Below are 18,449 nucleotides of genomic sequence, written 5' to 3'. Positions count from 1 at the left end.
TGGGTGAGGTGGGCTGCAGCCCTCCAGAGGAGGCGCCTTCTTACTGCAGAGGACAGCAGGGGCGGACAGCACGGGCCTAGGTGCGCGGCCCCTAGCGGCAGGGATGGCATCCCTTCCCTGCCCTCCCCCTCCCCCCTCTCCTTCCCTCCACCCCCCACAGACCTCGCCTTTCTCCATCACAGCGAGGATTCCTTGTCGTCCCTGCGGGCCCCCCTGATTGCCCCTCTGCTTAGGCGCCTGGAGCGTACTTAACGACGATGAATATAGTCTGTGCACCAGGCCCAAGCCACCTGCCTCACGTCCCCGCCCATGATCACATGAGCGTGGAACATGCACAGATGCACATGGGCACGGAAACCAAACCAGCCACAGGGATTTATAATATCCCAGCCGGAGCCCATGACCGGTGCAGGGGTCCAGCCCTGCGCCCCCAGTTTCTCCCTGCTCATCCACATCTTGGTACCCCACCCCTATCCCTCCCTCCCCCGCCCCACGCGCACACTGCACAGGCCTATTCACACTGGAACATCATTTCCCCTCCCGCCCAGGCTCACTCCTAGACATCCCTCAGCCTTTCATCGGCCTGTCACCTCCTCCAGGAAGCCTCTGCTGCCTCCTCTGAACCTGCTACCTCCGGGGTGAGGGGCTCCCCTGGCCCATCCCTGCGTCTACAGAGCCCAGCACTCAGGCGAGCCCCGAGCAGGGCCGTGGAGCGCCCGCTGAGAGAAGAGTGGACGAAGGCTAGGAAGGAGGAGGGCGAGGAGGCGGCGGCAAGGGGAGCGTGGGGCGGAGGCGGCAGCGGGAGGGAGTGCGCGCGTCGGCGGCGGCAGCGCAGGGCCGGGGCCGCGCGCCCAGCCTGAGCCCGCCCCGCCGCCGAGCGTCACCGAACCTGCTTGAAATGCAGCCGAGGAGCCGGGGCGGGCGGCAGCGGCGGCGGCGGCGGCGGCGGGGGCAGCGGCAGCCCCGGCGCCGCGGCAAGGACTCTGAGGACTGAGGCGCGGCGGCGGCGGCGCGGGGAGCGCGGGGCGCGGCGGCCGGAGCCCCGGGCCCGCCATGGGCCGCCCCGAGCGGGGCGCGCTCCGGCCGCTGGCGCTGCTGCTGCTGCTGCTGCTGCTGCAGCTTCAGCATCTCGCGGCGGCAGCGGCTGATCCGCTGCTCGGCGGCCAAGGTGCGTGCGGCCGGTTCCTGCCTCGGCTCTGCGCCGCCCTAGCCACCAACAAAGCGCGGCCTAGAGGCCGGGGGAGGGTCAGAGTGGGGGGCTTCCCGAACCAGGGGGCTATCGGGGGCGCCGGGATGGACAAGCTCCCCGCGACGCGGCTATTCCTGAATTTGGCCTCTGCCCCCCGCCCCCGCGGGCCTCCGTGTTGAGGGCTCTGCCCTCTGGGCAGCGGCTCTTGGGGGAGGGGTGCAGGGGGGCTTGGCCAGCGGGGAACTTTGCCGAAGGGGAGGCCATTCATGGTTCCGGATGAGCTGTGTGATTCTCGCCGTTGGGGTTTATTTGACACGCGCGCTCCGCGGCGGTAATGAGCGGAGCCAGGCGGCTTCTCCGCTTGACAATGCGTTTCCGCAGACCCCTGCGCGCGGCGGAGAGAGGGGGCTGCCTGCCAGGGTGATGTGCCCGCGGCTCCCAGTGCGCGTGGCGCGCGAGTGCGGGGACTCCCTATGGGCTGCGTCTGCGCGGATCTCTAACTATGGGTCGCGTGTGCGGGTGAGTGGGTCTGAATGGAGGGTACACCCAGGTCGTGTGACACTGTAAGTAGGTGCCTGGTCTCGCCGTGCCACCGAAAGGCCCGACATCCACGGAACCCCTGCCATCGTACCCCCTTTAGAAGGAGTGTGCCCGAAGCCCCGGGGTCTCCATAATCACCCCCTTTCCTCCTCCCCAGCGGGCCCTTCCGGGTGGCCCAGGCCGCATGGTGGGGAGCGGGGCCGAGCCCGCTGATCCAGCTTACGCTCCCTCCCCCCGCAGGACCGGCCAAGGAGTGCGAAAAGGATCAATTCCAGTGCCGGAACGAGCGCTGCATCCCCTCTGTGTGGAGATGCGACGAGGACGATGACTGCTTAGACCACAGCGACGAGGACGACTGCCGTGAGTGGCGGGCCGGGTAGCTCAGACCCGGGGAGAGAAGAGGAACGGTGGGGGAAACCATGCTTGGCGCGCACTTGGCTGCAGCCGCGGCGCTTCCACCTGCGCGGGCCTTGCCGCTGGAGCCTGCGACCGGGAAACCACCTGGGCGCCGCCTCCCTTGGGGCCGGGTGGCTCTTAGCGACCCGGAGAGGGCAGGAAAGCTGGCGTGTTCTGGTGGGGCCTGGAGAGGAGGGCGCACCAAGCTGGGGAGGCTAGACCGGAGCTGTGGGCGGGGACGTGGCAGTCCCTGCAAAGTCTGGATTCCCGAAACACTGCCCTCTCGGACTCCTGCCTCGGCCCCGCGGGACGCGCGCGTGTTTCAAAGTTCCACGCAGCTCTGGGCCGCACTGCGCTCCTATTCCTGCTCAGTTTTTGTGAATGAATGGGCTCCCCAGGGCCCCTGATTGGCTGGGCGAGGACCACCCCATAGGCCCCCGTGGCCGGAGCGGCCAATCGCGGAGCAGACGGATGTGTGGTATTCGGGTTCCCTGGGCGCGGGGGCCCTGCCCTGGCCCCGCCCTGGCCACACCCCCGCGCACATCCTCAGGGTGGTAGGTGCAGGCGGGGCTCGGGCGCCGCTTTTCTGCCGAGTCACAGTGAAGACCTTTTTGAGCCACCCTGGTTAGCAGACCGTGCTTTCCTGCTAGCCCTGCCTGGCTCTGAGTCATGTGGCACACCAGGAAGGAGGGTACCAGGAGGGAGAGTTTTTTCCCCGGAAGGGGCCCGAGAAGCCCGAGGCCACGCGTGAAACGGCTGCCGGCTGCCTTTGCTGGGCGTGCGCGACTGATTTTGAAGTTTCTTCTCAGAGTTCACGGGGTTTCAGAGTGTATGTGGGACCAGGAGCTAATTAGCAGGCAGTTGCCACGGTGGAAGAAATGTAGTTCCAGGAACAGAAAAACAGGGCTCTCCTAGAGACATAGACCCAGGCAGTCATTCATTCATCATTCGCGAGCATCTGCTGTGTGCCAGGCGCTGGGGCGCCCTCCAAGACAGGCCAGCCCTGGCAGCCAGGGAGCACTGACAGGATCTGAGGGAGGAGGGCAACAGGTGGACAGGCCCACAGCCCCACGCCGCACAGGAAGGGCAGCGGGACAGGTGGACAGGCACCCTCTCTGTTGAATCCTTTTGGTTTTTTACTGTGTTTGTCAGTCTCCCTCTCGTTCACTTTCAGACCTAAGCCAAAGTTGGCTTTGAGACTTGTGCATGGCAGAACTAGACTGCCTGAGTCTATATCTCCTGCCTCAGTTTCCTCACCTGACCACTTGGGTTCACATAATTCCTGCCCCAGCAACTTCATGGGACTGTTTTGAGGACCAGTTCCAGAAGTGAAATTGGAAGTAATGAGACTAATGTGTGCTGACCATTAACTGTGCCAAGCACTGCAGCAAGTACTTATCTTGTATAAACTCCTTTAATCTTCACAATAGTCCTATTTTAGAGATTAAAAAACAAAACAAAACAAAAAACCTGAGGCACTGAACCGTTAAGTTACCTGCTTAGCAGCTATGGAGTTGTTAAGTAGGAGCCTGAACTTAAGCATCTGACTCCAGAGTTCCTAGTCTAATCGTGACCCTGCACCATTTCCCAGTGCTGCTGAGGTTATGAAAATGGCTGTGCCTTGCTAAAATATTGCTGTGAATTTCCTCACTGGGAGTTGTTCTGTGGTCTCCTTAGAGTGGGAGTAGTGAGGACGAGGCAAGGAATAGAAACTGTGTTTCTGGGCTGGTTATGCCTTATCTCCCTGGCTCTTTATAACAACTGTCCTTGTGAGGATGGCTGCAGAGAGCAGCAATTCTCTTGTCATTCTACTTTCTAGATAAGGATACCGCCTCAGAGAAGTTGAGTGACTTAGGAAAGGTCACACAGCTCAGGATGACAGAACTTGGTCAGGATCTCTGCCTGCCTCTAGTTCAGGGCACTGTCTGCCGCAGTGGGGAATGTGGTGCGGAAAGCACCAGGAGTGTGATCTAGGAGCTGGAAAAACGGACTGTAAATGTTAGGCCTGGTGCATTTCAGCTCCATGTGAGGCTTTGGACAAGATGGAGGAGTGAAGTAGCTGGGTGCTGAGTGACGCCCAGGTGAACCAAGAGCGCTCCAATGGCCAAGCTGGGCTCCTGCATGGCTCTGAGATGCATGGGGTAGAGTCACAGGCAGGGAGTTATTAAACAAAAGTGAATGACATCAAGCTTGGAGTGGAAAGGGTGGTGGCGCTGCTGATAGTACCAAGTAGCAATCACACATGGCTTGTCTGAGCTTGTTTCCTCATCTGCCAAACAGGGGCAGCTGTCCCTCCAATGCTGGCTGTGCACATAGACACACAGGGCTGGCAAGAAGGGAACAGATGGGTGAGTGTTCCCACCTCCACGGCCTTTAGAAACGGACTCCTGGTAGCCACAAAGAGAAACTGAAGAAATGGAGTGGGGCTTCCGTGGCCGTGTTGGGGCCAGGTGCTGGAAAATGTTCTTTCCTCAGCCCTTTCTTCCCCATCTGAGGGTTTCTCGCATTCTAGGCCACCTGCCCGGACTGAATTTCTTTGAACTGTTCTCCCCACAGGAGAGAGAGCTGTCGGCTCCTCCCTGAGGAACTCGTTATTAAACCTGGGATGGAGGGGTGCTGGGTGCTGGGATAACAAAAGCTACTCCTCCCTGAGCAGTCTCCGTGCCTTACCCCTAACCACCTCTTTGGCACACCACCCTGCAAGAGGGCCTGAGCAGCCCACCTTTGTACATCTCTGGGCCTGCAAAATGGGGGGTGAATTTGTAGATAGAGTCTGCGTGAGGCAAAATGAGTCCAAATTCCCAAAGGGGCTAGAATGCAGCCCCTGAATGCCAAGAGGCTGGAAGGAGGGGACTTTTAAGGAGGCCAAGGAAGGCTTCCTGCAGGAGGAGACAGCTGAACTAGGCCTTGAAAGATGGTAACTAATAGCATTCCCCCAGAGTTTACCATTTAAAAACGGGTGGTATGGCTCCTATATTGTACAGGACATAGACTTGGAGAGGTGAAGTGACTCCCCCAAAGTCACAGAGCTCCTCAGGGTTGGAGCTGGAATTCAAACTGAGGTCTTCGAAGTCCTGAGCCTCATCCACAGTGACTGGGACTTGGCTGTTTGGAGTCACGGCAGGAACTTGCAGGATGGAAGAGGGAAAAGCTCCTGGGGCTTTAGTTCCCAGCTCAAAGAACCTTCAAAGTGGAGGAAGGAGCTGGAAGCCAGAGAGCCAGGCCCAAGGAAGCCCAGCCAGGAGAAGTCGGGTGGGATTCCTGGCTGCGGACCTGGGTCACGTAGGCCAGCTGGCCCCTTGGCCTCAGTTTCCTGTTGCTCTCTAGTGTCTGGGGGCAGAGGCAGAGATTCTCATCTCTGGCCTGGCCTTTACTCCCAGAGTCACAACAACAGTAACCATAGCGCCGATGACACTGACTAAGCACTTGCTGTGGACCAAGCATCGTGCTGAGATTGTCCACGCACGATGGTGGACAATAGTGGGGGAACACTATGAAGTACCTGAATTTGTCCCATCTCATCAAGGCACAGACGGCTTATGTAACTGGCCCAAGGGTGTAGAACTGCTGGGGTGTGAATGCGGGTGACCAGCTATGGAACCTGTACTGTCTCAAGTACTGGCTGGTGACCTTAGGTAGGTCCTTCCCAGGCCTTCATTTCCCTGTCTTGAGATGACATCTTAAGGCTACTCCACCTTGCTTCCTCCTCTAGGAAGTTCTGTGCTTCTCGTGGAAAGGCTGGGTGGACAGATAGATCAGTTTTGTGCTCCCTGACCTCACTTTGTTCAGGCTTCTTTGGACTCTTTTGTTATCCCAGCGCCCATCACCCCTCCATCCCAGGTTTAATAAAGAGTGGCCACAGGGAGGTCTCCCATGGCTGAGAGTTCATTAGCTGGGCAAGGCCAGGCTGCAGGAGTGCTGAGGCTTGCTGGGAAACAGCCTTGTAAATAATTAAAGCTCGGCCACAGCCCCCGGCCTGTGCCATAGCCCGCATCTGGCCCTCAGTGTGTGTCCTGGACATGTGCTCCTGACACTGGACCCAGCCTCATCTCCTTCATGGATGGAGCCATCTGATGACAGTGCAGCTCCTTTCTGAACCTCCCCGTCTTCATTCCAGGCAACTCCACCATCCAGAGTCCTCCTGGGGCTCCCAACTATCCAGAGGATAAAGTCAGTGTAGACTCCTCTGTATTTGGCCCTCTGTGACCTGCTCCTGTTACCCACTTCCCTGCAACCTCTTCCCACCTCTTCCCGTGAGCCTGTGACACCAAACTAGCTTCTGCCACACTCTCACCTTCCTGCTGCTTCTCACCTCGAGGCCTTTGTGTGTGCCATTCCGTCTGCTGGACGCCCTGCTCCCTCACTGGCTAGATTCATTTTATCATCTTAGGAGATTCGGTGCAAGTGTCACCTCCTCTAGGAAGCCTTCCCTCACACCCCATTGCTTCCAGGCTGAGATACAGGAGTTGAGATAAGGGACTTAGAGACCCATGTCAAAATCACAACCCAGACACACCTGGTTTTTACATCCCAGCTGTCGCCTCCTGGATGAATGGCTGTGAGGGTGATACTAGGCCCTCCTTTACAGAGATTAAATGTGAGGATTAAATGAGGTCACGTGCCTGGTGAGCAGGAGGTGTTCGGTGAGTGGCAGTGGGTGAGGTTGTTCTTGGTGGGAGGGGTTTCACTGAGGTCTCTAGGTACCCGACTCTGGCCTTTGCAGGCCACCCCGGACCCCCTGCTTCCCCTGCCCCTGTCTGCTTAGCCAGAAGTCTGAGGTTCCTGCAGCTGGTGCTGGCCTCAGCCAGGGAGTTGCCCAGCCACCGTGGAGGTGACAGAAAGCTGCTTGGAAAGGAGCTGGGGGAAGAAATGAGTCAAACAGGCCTAGGGCCCTAGGAGGGGCAAGGGCTGCCTTCCCTCTGGCTGTGTGCTGGTCCTAGAGGCTGGCTTCTGTCCTGTCTGCTCCTTTCCTCTTGGCTGTGCCTAGGGAGGAGTGCAGGGCCTGCATCCCCCATGGCACTGCCCAGCAGGCCCTAGCAGGCCTTGGGAGTGTTTGCTGAAGGCTTTCCCTTGGGCCCTCCCAGGTCAGCGTTCCCCTGTTTGAGTCCCTTGGGGCTCAGGGATGGTTGGCTTCTTCCTCCCCAGTTGTCTGCTGGTGGCCGACTTGACAGCTTTCCTCCTTGGGGAAATGCTGGTAGCAGGTGAAGCCAGAGAGAGGGAGATTCCCAGGGGGAGTGAGGAGCGAGAGCCCAGAGGGCGAATGGAACAGGCACCCCCTCAAGGGATGTAAATGCATGCATGCTCTCCCAGCACCGGGTTAGTGGTCTACTCCCAGGCCCATGCTGTCCTAGGGGGCCAGCTCTGGGGTCTGTGGGAGGGTGTGGGGTTGTGTCCTTAGGGTTGTGGAGCCAGGCCTTACAGCCCCAGGCCTAAGTAACATTGGTAGCACCTGCCCCCAAAATGACCACACATCCAGATCACCCAGGCTCTGAAGGCCTGGCAGGGATGCCACCTCCTCCAGAGATGCCTTTTTAGACCCCTGCCCTCCAGCCCCTCAGGCCCTGAGCTCCCACAACGTGTCCTTGTTCTTCCTGCAGTTGCAGATCCTTCTCCACATTGTGTGCTCTGCCAGCCTTGTGCTGGGCACTAGGGACTCCAGAGTCATTTCCTCAAGGGAGTAGCTAATAACAGCTATTGGCTGCCTACATCCCATGCCTGGGACCATGTTGGACAATTCACATCCTTTAGCTTCGCTACTCACAACCCTGTGAGGGCCAGTTTTTCATTATTCTCATTTCGAAGATGATGAAACTGAGGCTCAGAAAGGAGATGGGAGTTGGCCAATGTCATGACCGTTAAGTGGTGGAGCCAGGATCTGACCCAGGTCTGTCTGGTCTGGAGCCCAGACTCCTCTTAAGCTGTTCCCCGCTGAGCGCTGTCTACCCTGGTGGGTCAGAGGCTGGTGCTTGGAGGGTATGGGAGGAAGTAGGGAGCAGCTGCAGGACTCAGCAATGCCTCCCTGGGCTACCTGTTTGTGACCTGGGGAGTGGGACTGGGGAGAGACCCTGTTCTCTGGAGACCCCACAGAGCCCTCACATAGGCCTCACTTTTCCAGCTCCTGTGGGGATGACATTCCAGTTTCCATAGGCTTCTCTCAGCCTTTGCCTGTTAGATGCTGATTCTCCTTCTGACTGTACAGAAGGGGAAACTGAGGATCCGATGATATATTAGTGATGCAGATGACCTCAGGGATTGTCTTTTACTCTGTAGTAACACAGGGCCTGGCTGCCTCCTCGCACCCAGGCTTAGAAAGGTGAAACCAAGGCTCTGATGGTCGAATTGGCTCCATCGTCAGTAGGGACCCATTCTCAGAACTCAGGTGTCCTCATTTCTGGGCAGGACTGGAGTCAGAACTGTGTGTGCTTCCCCCTCCCATCCCCACCCTCTCTGTTCCCTGCCGGATCCAGGAACCGCGTGCTCTCAGGCTAAGGGGTGGACTCAGTACCGAAGGGCTTTGGGCTCCTGACTGGGGACCTCAGGTGCACCACCACCCCCACTGGGCCCTGCTTGCCCACCTCTGGATTGCCAAGAAGTCATCTAAAATACCCACCTTAATACTAAGAAGAGTTAGGGAGTGAGCTAGTGAGGGGACTTCTCATGCAAGACCTCCTTCAGCCGGTGCCTTGAGGTGTCATGACTGCATTTCACAGAGGAGAGAGCCGAGACTCTGAGAGATGAAGTCAGTTGTCCCCCGGGTGGCCTCACTGGTCAGTGGCAGGACTGAGCCGTGCCTGTCTGGCTGCAAGTCTGAGGCAGCTGAAAGGGGATATGAATTCACACATCCCAGTCATGACGACAGTAAAGTGTGGCTTGGGGCCTCTCTTCCTTTCCAGGCGTCCCTCTTTGCCAGCATCTGCCAGTGGGTGTGCCAGCTCCCTCCTGAGCAGCCCGGCCCCGGGGGCACCCTCCAGCATGAGCTGGGTCCCCAGGCAGCAGTTTTAATTATCAGCCCTGCTCACCCCAGCTCCTCTCACAAGCTGCCATATGTCATAGACTCCAGTAATCACCCCGCAGCCGGAGTGGCATGGGAGGGGCTGAGGGGCTTCAGGGGAATCCTGCTCAGTCCTGACCGATCTTCTCACTGACTATACCTGCTCTGACCTCTGTATCTCTGGTGGGGCCCAGCCTGGGTACCCACAATGGGAGAGCCGGGCCTAACTGCTTTGGGGGCATAGAACACGGCGTTCTCTCAGGTGCCATGGAGTGTCTCAGGTAACTGAGAGTCACCCAGCAAGCCCAGGGCTGTGGGGCTCGTGTGGTGCACACAGTTCCCATGACACCTCATGGCCTCCACACGCCTGCCCCTTGGAACGTGGCACGTGGCAGGACAGACAGCCCAAAGCGGTCTGCCAGTCTGTCTAGGAGTCCACGGGAGTGGTCATGGGGCCCTCATCCTCCCCTGGTCACTGGCCTTGAGGTGCCACAGGGGACTTCATCCCAGCCACTCTGGAGAGCATCTCAGTTTCCACCCCTCTCAACCTGCCATAATCCTTGGATGGCGTTTCCAGTTGGGGCCTTACAGGTGTGCTCCTGCGGGGCAGGCGGTGCAGGAGTTCATTATGATCCCCATTCTCTGATGAGGAAAATGAGGCTCAGAGAGGATAAGAGACTTGCCCAGTTATTGGTAGCTCTGGAGCTAAAACTCATTTCAACTGATTTTACTAATTTAGTTTTCCAGGGTAAGTAACTTCTGGTTAGCTGAAAGTAATTTTATACTGGCAATGAAAAACACAGTTAATAAAGAACAGGAGATGAAGGTTGCAGTGAGCTGAGATTGCACCACTGCACTCCAGCTTGGGTGAAGGTAGTCCCCACCCTTGCTAGTACCACTATTTAAGCAGCATAGCCTTCTAGAGATTTTTCTCTCCATGTGAGCTCTTGGGCTTGAATGTATGTTTTTTTTTTTTATTAAAAATGAGGCCATGTTATGCTGGTTGTTTTCACATATGGCTTTCTATGGCAATAACAGTAGTCCACATCCTTGTTTTGAAGGGCTAGATAGTATTCTATTGTGTGGCTCTTTCATAATTTAATGACATTATCTCCCGTTGACAGATGTGTGTTTGGTTCTTCCATGTTTTTCCCTGCTCTATGCAGTGCTAGGATGGACATCCTTGAACTCCATCCTTGTGCGTTTGCCTGGTCCTTTCCTTAAGATAAGTTCTTAGGAAAGGAGCTGCTGAGTGTGTGCATTTTCGTCATTGCCATGCTGCTCCCTAGAGGGGAGACTCTTCCCCATCTCACAGCCCTCTCCCTCCATGGCCCCATGGCTCTCCTTTCCAGTGAGGCAGACAGCTGAACGACTTCCCTCTTCTCTGAGCACAGGGCCACCTCATCCCGGTCCCATGGGACAAAGTAGCCATATCCAGGCCATAGAAAGCAAAGCTAGGAGAGAGGACAATGGTGTTCTGGCCCCAGGGGCTTTCACCCCCACCAAAAAAATAAAAAGCAGAAGAGTACAAAACTGTTCCTTCATTCTTCTCAGATATTGGTAGAAGGCATCTCCTCCATAGCATTCTAATTCCTCTATCTATGCCCCTAACTTGCTGTGTGACCTTGGGCGAATGGCTCTCCCTCTCTGAACTTCATTTTCCCTTCACTCATTGGTCCTTATTCCACCTGCTCTGCCCCCAGCACTTGGAGCAGACTCCTGTACCTGGAGCTGGGTTCAGGGCTGGAGCTGGCCAGTCCTGGCCTAGGGTGGGGATCTGTGCGTTACTACCTGGTGACAGTGCGGGGAGTATAGCTGGCTTGGTGGGTTGGATTCTGGGCAGGGAAACAGGGCAGCTGGACTCCTTAGCTCCACTTCCAGAGCTCCACCCTGAGGCCCAGGTTCCTTGGGTGACTTTTCCTTCTGCCTTCTTCCTGCACTCACAATTGGGCTGGATGCAGTGCAGTGATGGAGAAAAATGGAGTGAGGCCCACAAGCTTCACGAGACGTTCCGAAAGGGGGAAAATGACCCCATATTCCAGAGGTGTGCGGGCTGATGAAAGCACTTTGCCCAGACCCTGGCCCTAAAAATGAGCATTTGCCTTCCCTTCCTGAGCCTGTGATTCCTGCACAGGGAATGGCTGAGTAAAAGGAACCGTCCTCAGCTTTCCTCCTCCTCCACCAAGGACACAACAAGAGGGCAGCAGTGAAATAGCAGCAGGAGAGATTTAGGTCAACTGGCCAGTTGGGAGGACTTGGCTGCCTGAGAGAACAGCAGCTCCTCGGGCTGTGAGGGACTGTTGGAGCCATCTCATTCCACCCCATCTGCACTGGGGCCCCAGGGTGGCTGCTTCCTCAGTGGCCCAGGGGGGCTGGTTAGCCAGCCGGGCCTGCCACGGTAGTTAGCCACGCAGGGCCTTGGTTCCCCATTGGGTCGGGGGTAAATCAGAGACTTGGCAGCTGATGAGAGGCAGGAAGGTCCCATCAGGCCCAGGTTAAGCTGCCCGATTGAATAGCTAGAGGCCAAGGGTGGACTTTCCTGGTGGCCTGAATCCAGGGACATTCAAGCCAGCACTCCTCCCCTCCCACCCTCCCCCACTTCCTGGACCCTGAGCTGCCATCTGCTGCCTTCTTTACACTCTCAGAGCCCTTTCTCGGCCATGGGCATGGGCACATGTGCGTGTGCTTGGGGGTGTGCTTCAGAGGAGGGGGTGTGTACCAGAAAGGAGGTGACTATTCTGGACCCTTGGAGGCTATGGGGCCAAGATGACACTCTTCTCCCATACCCACTAAGTCTGCCCAAACCAAGCCAGAGACCCCGCCCGCCCCACCAGGCCGTTGTGGTGGGGAATGATTTGTAGCTGGAGAGGCGCCAGCAGTCTCTCTTCCCAGCCTGCCCCCCGCCACAGCAGCCTCTCCTCCCCAGGCCACGTGTGCTCTGGCCCCACCCGGAGGGCTGCTTGTTATAAATGGCAGCCTTCCTCCTCGGCTCCCGCCTTGCCAAGTGGCCATTTGGCAGATGCTTGCCCCTCGTGGGGTCTCTGCCCCTTGGGAGTGGGGCATCTCCAGTCCCTCTTAGTCCCATTCTGTGGAATTCTTTTGTTTTCCCCTAAGAGTCAGGGATTCACGTGGCAGGAGTCTGCCATGGCCAGGCCCCAGGTACGGGGTGCTCCAAGGAGCTGACCCTTTTCTCTGAGGCCCAGGGCTGGAAGCAGGGGGGCAGGAGCTGTGAAATCCAACCCTATGGGGCCCCAGGGACCCCGCCGCAGCCCCTCACACAGGAGACATGGCCTAAACCATACGACTGTTTGTTAGAGCCTGCATCTACCGGAGGCTTTTTCCGTCTGCTTATTTTTGTGCCAAGCTCTGATGGGGCTGATTTTTTTTAATACCTATGAGCCAGTGAGAGCAGACTCGACATCAGCTGCCCATGCGACGCTCTTCTGTCTCCCTCCCCTCCCCATTCCCAGCCTGCCTCTACTGCCTGCTTCTCCAGCGTAGGGGCCAAGTGGTGCAGCGGCCAGCGTGGTCTCTCCAGCAGCAGCTAGATCTGGCTTCCAGCTGCAGCTCTCCCACTTCCTGGTTGGGAGACCCCAGGGCAAGCCCCTTGAATGGAACCCCAGACTCCCGCTCTGTACAATGTGGGTAATAAATAATTCCTGGCCTACGTAAAGTACCAGAAATCTCCTTGGCCCTCAGCGTGCGAGTCCCATGAGGCAGTTGGTTCTTTTTACATCACTGAATTGGACCAAACCAGGGCAGAGTGGTCTGGCAGCCCATGTGGCTTGAGCCCCTGTTCTCTCTGCCACCTCCCCCACCATGCCTTGCCCTCCCCTCTGGCCCTTGGTCTCTCCCACCCTTGGAGGTCCTGTGCTGATGTCTCCCCTCTGTGACAGAGGCCTGATCCCTTGCTGCTGCTGGCTAACTGACCTACCTGGCTGGCTGCCCTCCAGGCTGTCAGCCTGGCCTTGTCCCCAACATGCCATGTGACCTGGGTATATTCCTGCTCTGGGGCTCTGAGAGACTGAGGATTAGATCAGTGGTTTGCATCACTTGGGGCAGCTTTTGAAATTCTACCCCAGCCGCTTCCAGGCCCACTTGGTGCGAAGCCAGCTGGGAGGTGTAGATGCGCAAGTCCCCAGGACAGGCCTCTACCTCATCCGTGAGAGGATATATCATGACATGGATAACAGCAGGACCCTACCAGGCCGCCTAGGGTCAAGTCCACACCTCACTGCTTCCCAGATGTGGGGCCCCAAGCAAATGACTTCACCTGTCTGAGCACCTGCCTCATCTGTAGGATGGAGCCGCCCCTCAAGGTGGCTGTGGGATTGATCGGTGAGTTCACTTGTGAGGCACACTAAGAGCGGTGCATGGTGCACGCGCAGTGCTCAATTCAAGATTGCCTGGGCTTCTTTTGACCTCCTTCTCTGAACCTCCCTCTCCCATCTGTCCTTCAGGAATCCCCATCCTTACTGGGCTGTTGCACTGTGGGGTGGAATAGGAGGAGCCAGGGAGCCCCTAGAAAGACTCCTTTATCTCCCCTTCTCCCCTGCCGCTCCAGGCTGTCACTTGCTGGCCCAGTTTAATTAGGGAGAGGCCTTCTAGGGACCTCATTAGGAAATGAGCCCAGAGCCTTAGGGACCTTCAGGAGGGGTGGGGTGCAGAAGGAGATTACATTGTGGTTGGCCCTGCCTGGCCCCTGGCCTTGTGCCCTAAATATGCCCAGGAAGTTACAGACACTTGGTCCTTTAGCGGCCAGGACACAGGCCTGTGACATGGTGCATGGTCAGCCAGGGCTGAAGGAACCCATGCCTCTATCTCCTGCTCCCGCTGGGCTCTGGCCTCACCTGCCGGATCAGGGTGGAGAAGGGTGACAGAGGAGGCGTATCTGGCCTGCTCCACCCAGCCCTGGTGCCCACTGTCCCCAGCCTGGCTCAGAGCAGGCCCTGGTGAAGGTGTTGAGTGAATGGATGCGTGATCTGTGGGCCGGGGCAGCATCTTCATTAAGCCAAAGCAGCCTCCCCCTTCCATCCCATGCAGGAGTTTCCTCAGCAGCCTGGTGGGCTGGAGGTCGGGGGTCCAATGTGTCCGCGGACTGGGCGCTCACTCACTGACCAAGCAGCTCCCCGCCCCTGGACTGCTCTTCCTGTTACAAAACCTGCTCTTCTGTCAATCCCAGATCTGTCTCCTACAGCTCTTCTGCCCTCTCTGATCCCAGCTCTGTTAATGGGGCCTCTGCTTACAGAGTCTGCCCCCAGCTTCACTGCAAGCCTGCGCTGTGGCCCTTCCTACCTGCATTCCTGCCACAGCCCCCAGGCTTAGGGAGGCCCAGCCTGTGACAGCTGACCTGTGGTGTGGGCTTGGATAAGGACCATCCTCTCTGGGGCCACTGCTTCTCTGGCTCCCCCAGCGTAGGGCCTGGTGGCCTGCACATTCACAGGCTCTATAAATGTTAGCTGCATCCTGTGACTTACCTCCCAGGGCTTTGAGAAGTGGAGGGTGAGGACAGAAGTGCCGTGCCTGAAGGCAAAGGTGACATCATTATGGACAACTTGCTCTCCTGGATAGCAGGGCGGCAGTGCCCGGATCCTGCAATGACTGTGGCACAGCACATAGCACTAGGGGGCTGTGGCTGAACCTCTTCCGCCTCTTGGACTAGTCCAGAGCGCAGCCATTGCCTGGGCCTTGGGCAGGAACCTGGGAGTCATCACAACTCCTCCCTTCCTTCCCCTGAGCCCTCACCTCGAACAGAGGAAGGAGGAAAGTCCCGACCTGCCTACCTGCTTACCTGCCAGTCTGGGCCTCTCCCCCCGCCTGCACTGCCGTGCCCTTCCTGGATCTCAGCAGCAGCCCCTACCTAGTTTCTGTTCTCTCCTCTAAACCTATCTTCGCTCTGCAGCTGAGTGCTCTGAGAGTTGCAAAGCTACACCCTTTCCTTGCTCAGCTTCTGCAGTGACGTCCACCCCTCATAGGACCAAGTCTTCTTAACTGACATTCAGAGCCCTCAAGACCCGACATGCACCTGTCTCCTCTCCAGGTCTCACCTGGCACTGGCCCCAAGCCCCAGGCGTCTCCTCTCCAGCCACACCCCCGGAAGAAGCCTCAGGCCCTTTCGCATGCAGGTCCCTAGCCTGGAAGGCCCCACCTCTGCTTGTCCAGCCTCACCTGACCTCCGGAGTCACCATTTCCAGGGAACTTCCTCCCCTGGGTGGGTCAGTGTCCTCTGGGCTCCCCCATCCTTGTGTTTCCCCACACTCGATACCATGATGGCCTGATTTAGAGTCTGTGGTTCACGATGCAGACCACAAGCCTCAGGGGGACAGGGACCTGTGGAGGACGGCAGAGGAAAGAGGGGTGGAGGGTGCCTCTGGACTCTGAGTGTGCCCTGTGCCACCGACCCCTTGCTAGGTTTCCAGTCCCTCTTGCTGCGCATGACTGTATATGGTTTTCTGTGAGTCCTTGGGAAGTGCCTGCTGTGGACTGGAGCCTTTGGATCCCAGCTCCAACATTCACTGAGGGTTTGTTCTGTACCAGGTGCCCTGCCAGGACCTGGGGAGGATCCACAGATGGGAAAGCAGGTCACGCCCTAGGAGCACCAGCCCCTAACTCAATGTGTGACCTTTTCTGAACCTCAGCTTCCTCCGCTGTGAAAGGGATGAGGACCCAAGACCCTTCCCTGTTACCTTGGGCATATCTATGCTGTGGCTGGGGGGGTCAGCCCCACATGACCCTGAGGCTGCAGCTAGACCAGAACTTCCTCTCCACTGGGCCTCTGGAGCCCTGGTCCAAGCTTCACAGGAGCAGGGTGAGCAGAGGTTTTGCTCTCTCTTCAGTGAAAACGTCCACTTCATTTGCCCAGCATGTCAGCATTGCCATGTGCTTACCATGCATAAAGTGACCACGCCTCCTCGGCTGCTCAGAACTATCCCAATTTAAAACTCAACATCCTGCATCTCAGGGACTCCTTCAGTTGTGAGCAAACTGGAACACTTGACCAGTCCAGCTGCACCCCCAAGCCCTGGCCACTGCCCCCTCAGGTCCCCAGCAAGTCCTCCCCATCCCTTGTGGACTCTGCTAGCTGGGCATGGCTCACTTAATTGAAAACAAAAAAAAAGGCCAGGCATAGTGGCTCACACCTGTAATCCCAGAATTTTGGGGAGGCTGAGATGGGAGGATCACTTAAGGCTGGGAGTTCAAGACCAGCCTGGGCAATATAGTGAGACTCCATCTCTCCAAAAAAGAAAAAAATATATATATCCAGGTGTCGTGGTCCATGCCTATAGCTACTTGGGAGGCTGAAGCAGGAGGATTGCTTGAGCCCAGGAGTTTGAGATTGCAGTGGGCTGTAGTCATGCACTGCACTCTGGCCTGGGTGAGGGAGCCAGACCCTGTCTCAACCCCTCCCTGCCAAAATAAAAGACTGATTTCTTCCTCACCTTTTGGGAGAATTCAAGAAAGAAAGAGAGGCTCTTGGAAGGTCTGGAAGAGCAGGGCCAAGCATCCCGAGTGGGTAGCTGTGTGGATAGGGCCAGGAGACCTGGCTGCTGTTACAGACTGCCTCTAGCCCAGCTGTGTGACTCCCCTCTCTGGCCTGTTTCCCCATCGCTGCCCTGCTCACCTCGTATGACTGTGGTGAGAATCATAACATTCACAGGCCTGCCTGTGTTACCACTGCCATTTCTGTTCTTCCAGGCATGTGGCTGTCTGTCCATGTCCCACGCTGGCCTCACTCCTCCCAAGTGGAGGACAGTACTGAGATCGCCGTTCTCACGATGAATAGAAAGAAGCTGGAGGCGCTGGCCATGTGCATTGTACAAAGCTCTGCAGTGGACAAGGCCCTTCCCACGTGCTGCCTCCAGGCTCATGGTGGCCCTTGGGAGGTGGGCCCACAGGAATGACTTCACCCATTGTACAGATGGGGACACTGAGCCCATAGTCCCACAGTGTCTGACTCCTTAATGGTGGGGAGAAGGGAAGCCACATGGGTGGCCGGACTGTGGTCGTGGTGTGTGGCAGTTATGAGTGGGGTCACCGGTTGGCTGGTCCTCTTCCCCTCCCTACGCCCACTCTGTCAACGTCTTCATCAGTAGGGAGACAGATGGAAGAGAAGGCAGAGACATAGGAGTGGGGAGAGAGAGACAGGATGGGGTGGGGAGCACACTGGCGAGGCTGGGGGCAGGGAGGGTCCACTCAGCGTCATTCCTTCCTCTGTGGTTCTCACAGTCTGTCTGCACCGATTCCTGACAGATGGAGGGAGGGGAGAGCTGGTGCCAAGAGGCTGTCACCACAGGCGGGCAGAGCTGGGGGAGGGCGCTTTGTGGCCAGGGTTTGTGTGGGGAGGGGAAGCAGCTGGTGGTCTGGCTGCTGGGCCTCCTTGGAGCCCACACCCCAGAAACTGCCGGGGGACAAGAAAGTGGGCAAAGGGTAAGCCTGCCACCTGCCTGGAACTGGCTGTGCCCATGCCCCTGTTCAGGCAGAGACAGCTACCCCTCGCCCCCTCCTCACACCCTGCTGCCAGCAGGGCCCTCCCTGTAAACCACAGATTCCTCCTGCGTACCCCTCACTGGATGTTGGGGGTGGGCAGGGCCTGGGGACTGGCCCTGAGCTGTGATGGAGGTGGACCAGGGCAGGGAGGTCCCCGGGATACCAGAGGGCATGGCAGCTCAGAGCAGGCTGGGGCCTGGGTCTTGCATCTGCTGGCTGGAGCTCAGCCCTCACTGTGCTGCCCTGGGTGCTTCCCAAGCCCCTTTTCATGGCATAGGGCCTCCTGCATTTCCTCCAGGCTCTGAAGCATGTGCAGGGCTGGGCAGGCATGACCCGGGGTCGATTTGGCACCCTTGTCATCTCTTGTGTCTTTATAGTATGGCTTTCTTCAGGCAGGACTGGCTTTCATGCTCCTTCCCAACCCCCCAGTGCCCAACACAGGGCCCAGCACAGAGGAGGGGCCCATTGTAGCTTGTTGAACGAATGAATGGATCCCCCTGCTTGCATACCTCCTGGGATGGAGGCTTCACTCCTTTATACAGCAATTCTTTCTAAGATGTTCAGAAACGAAGTTCTTTCTGGTTCTTCCTGAGAGGCTCCATGGCTCCCAGGCCTGGCACAGGGGCCACACAGAGACCCTGGCTGATCCTGCTGCCTCAGAGCAGCCCGGAAAAGACCAGAGACCTCTGAGCCAGCCCAGCTCCTCACAGGCTCCTGCAGGGCTGGGTCTCCACTGCACTAACCTCTGGGTTGTCAGTAATCATAGGTGTCACATATTGAGCCCTCACCCAGGCAGCATCTCATTCCATTCACATCAGCCTGTAAGGCGGGTAGTTCTCATCCCGC

General features: G+C 57.7%; 1 protein-coding gene across 5 annotated transcripts in view; it reads left to right on the top strand.

Moving 5' to 3' along the window:
- Nucleotides 1–819: 819 nt before the first annotated feature.
- The window catches only part of LRP8 (LDL receptor related protein 8), an 84,989-nt gene continuing 67,359 nt past the window's right edge, over nucleotides 820–18,449 (top strand). For 4 of the 5 annotated variants that reach the window (XM_025377323.1, XM_025377294.1, XM_025377314.1 and 1 more), the window contains exons 1-2: nucleotides 820–1,168; nucleotides 1,970–2,089. In XM_025377323.1, coding sequence (XP_025233108.1) covers nucleotides 1,054–1,168; nucleotides 1,970–2,089 — 235 coding nt within the window. In that variant the 5' untranslated portion in view covers nucleotides 820–1,053. The remainder of the gene's footprint in view (nucleotides 1,169–1,969; nucleotides 2,090–18,449) is intronic. The other variant, XM_025377306.1, reaches the window with a different exon arrangement.

Source organism: Theropithecus gelada, chromosome 1 (assembly GCF_003255815.1).
Source record: "Theropithecus gelada isolate Dixy chromosome 1, Tgel_1.0, whole genome shotgun sequence".
Lineage (NCBI taxonomy): Eukaryota > Metazoa > Chordata > Mammalia > Primates > Cercopithecidae > Theropithecus > Theropithecus gelada.
Note: the sequence above shows the minus strand (reverse complement) of the source record. Positions and strands in the feature narration are given on the sequence as shown.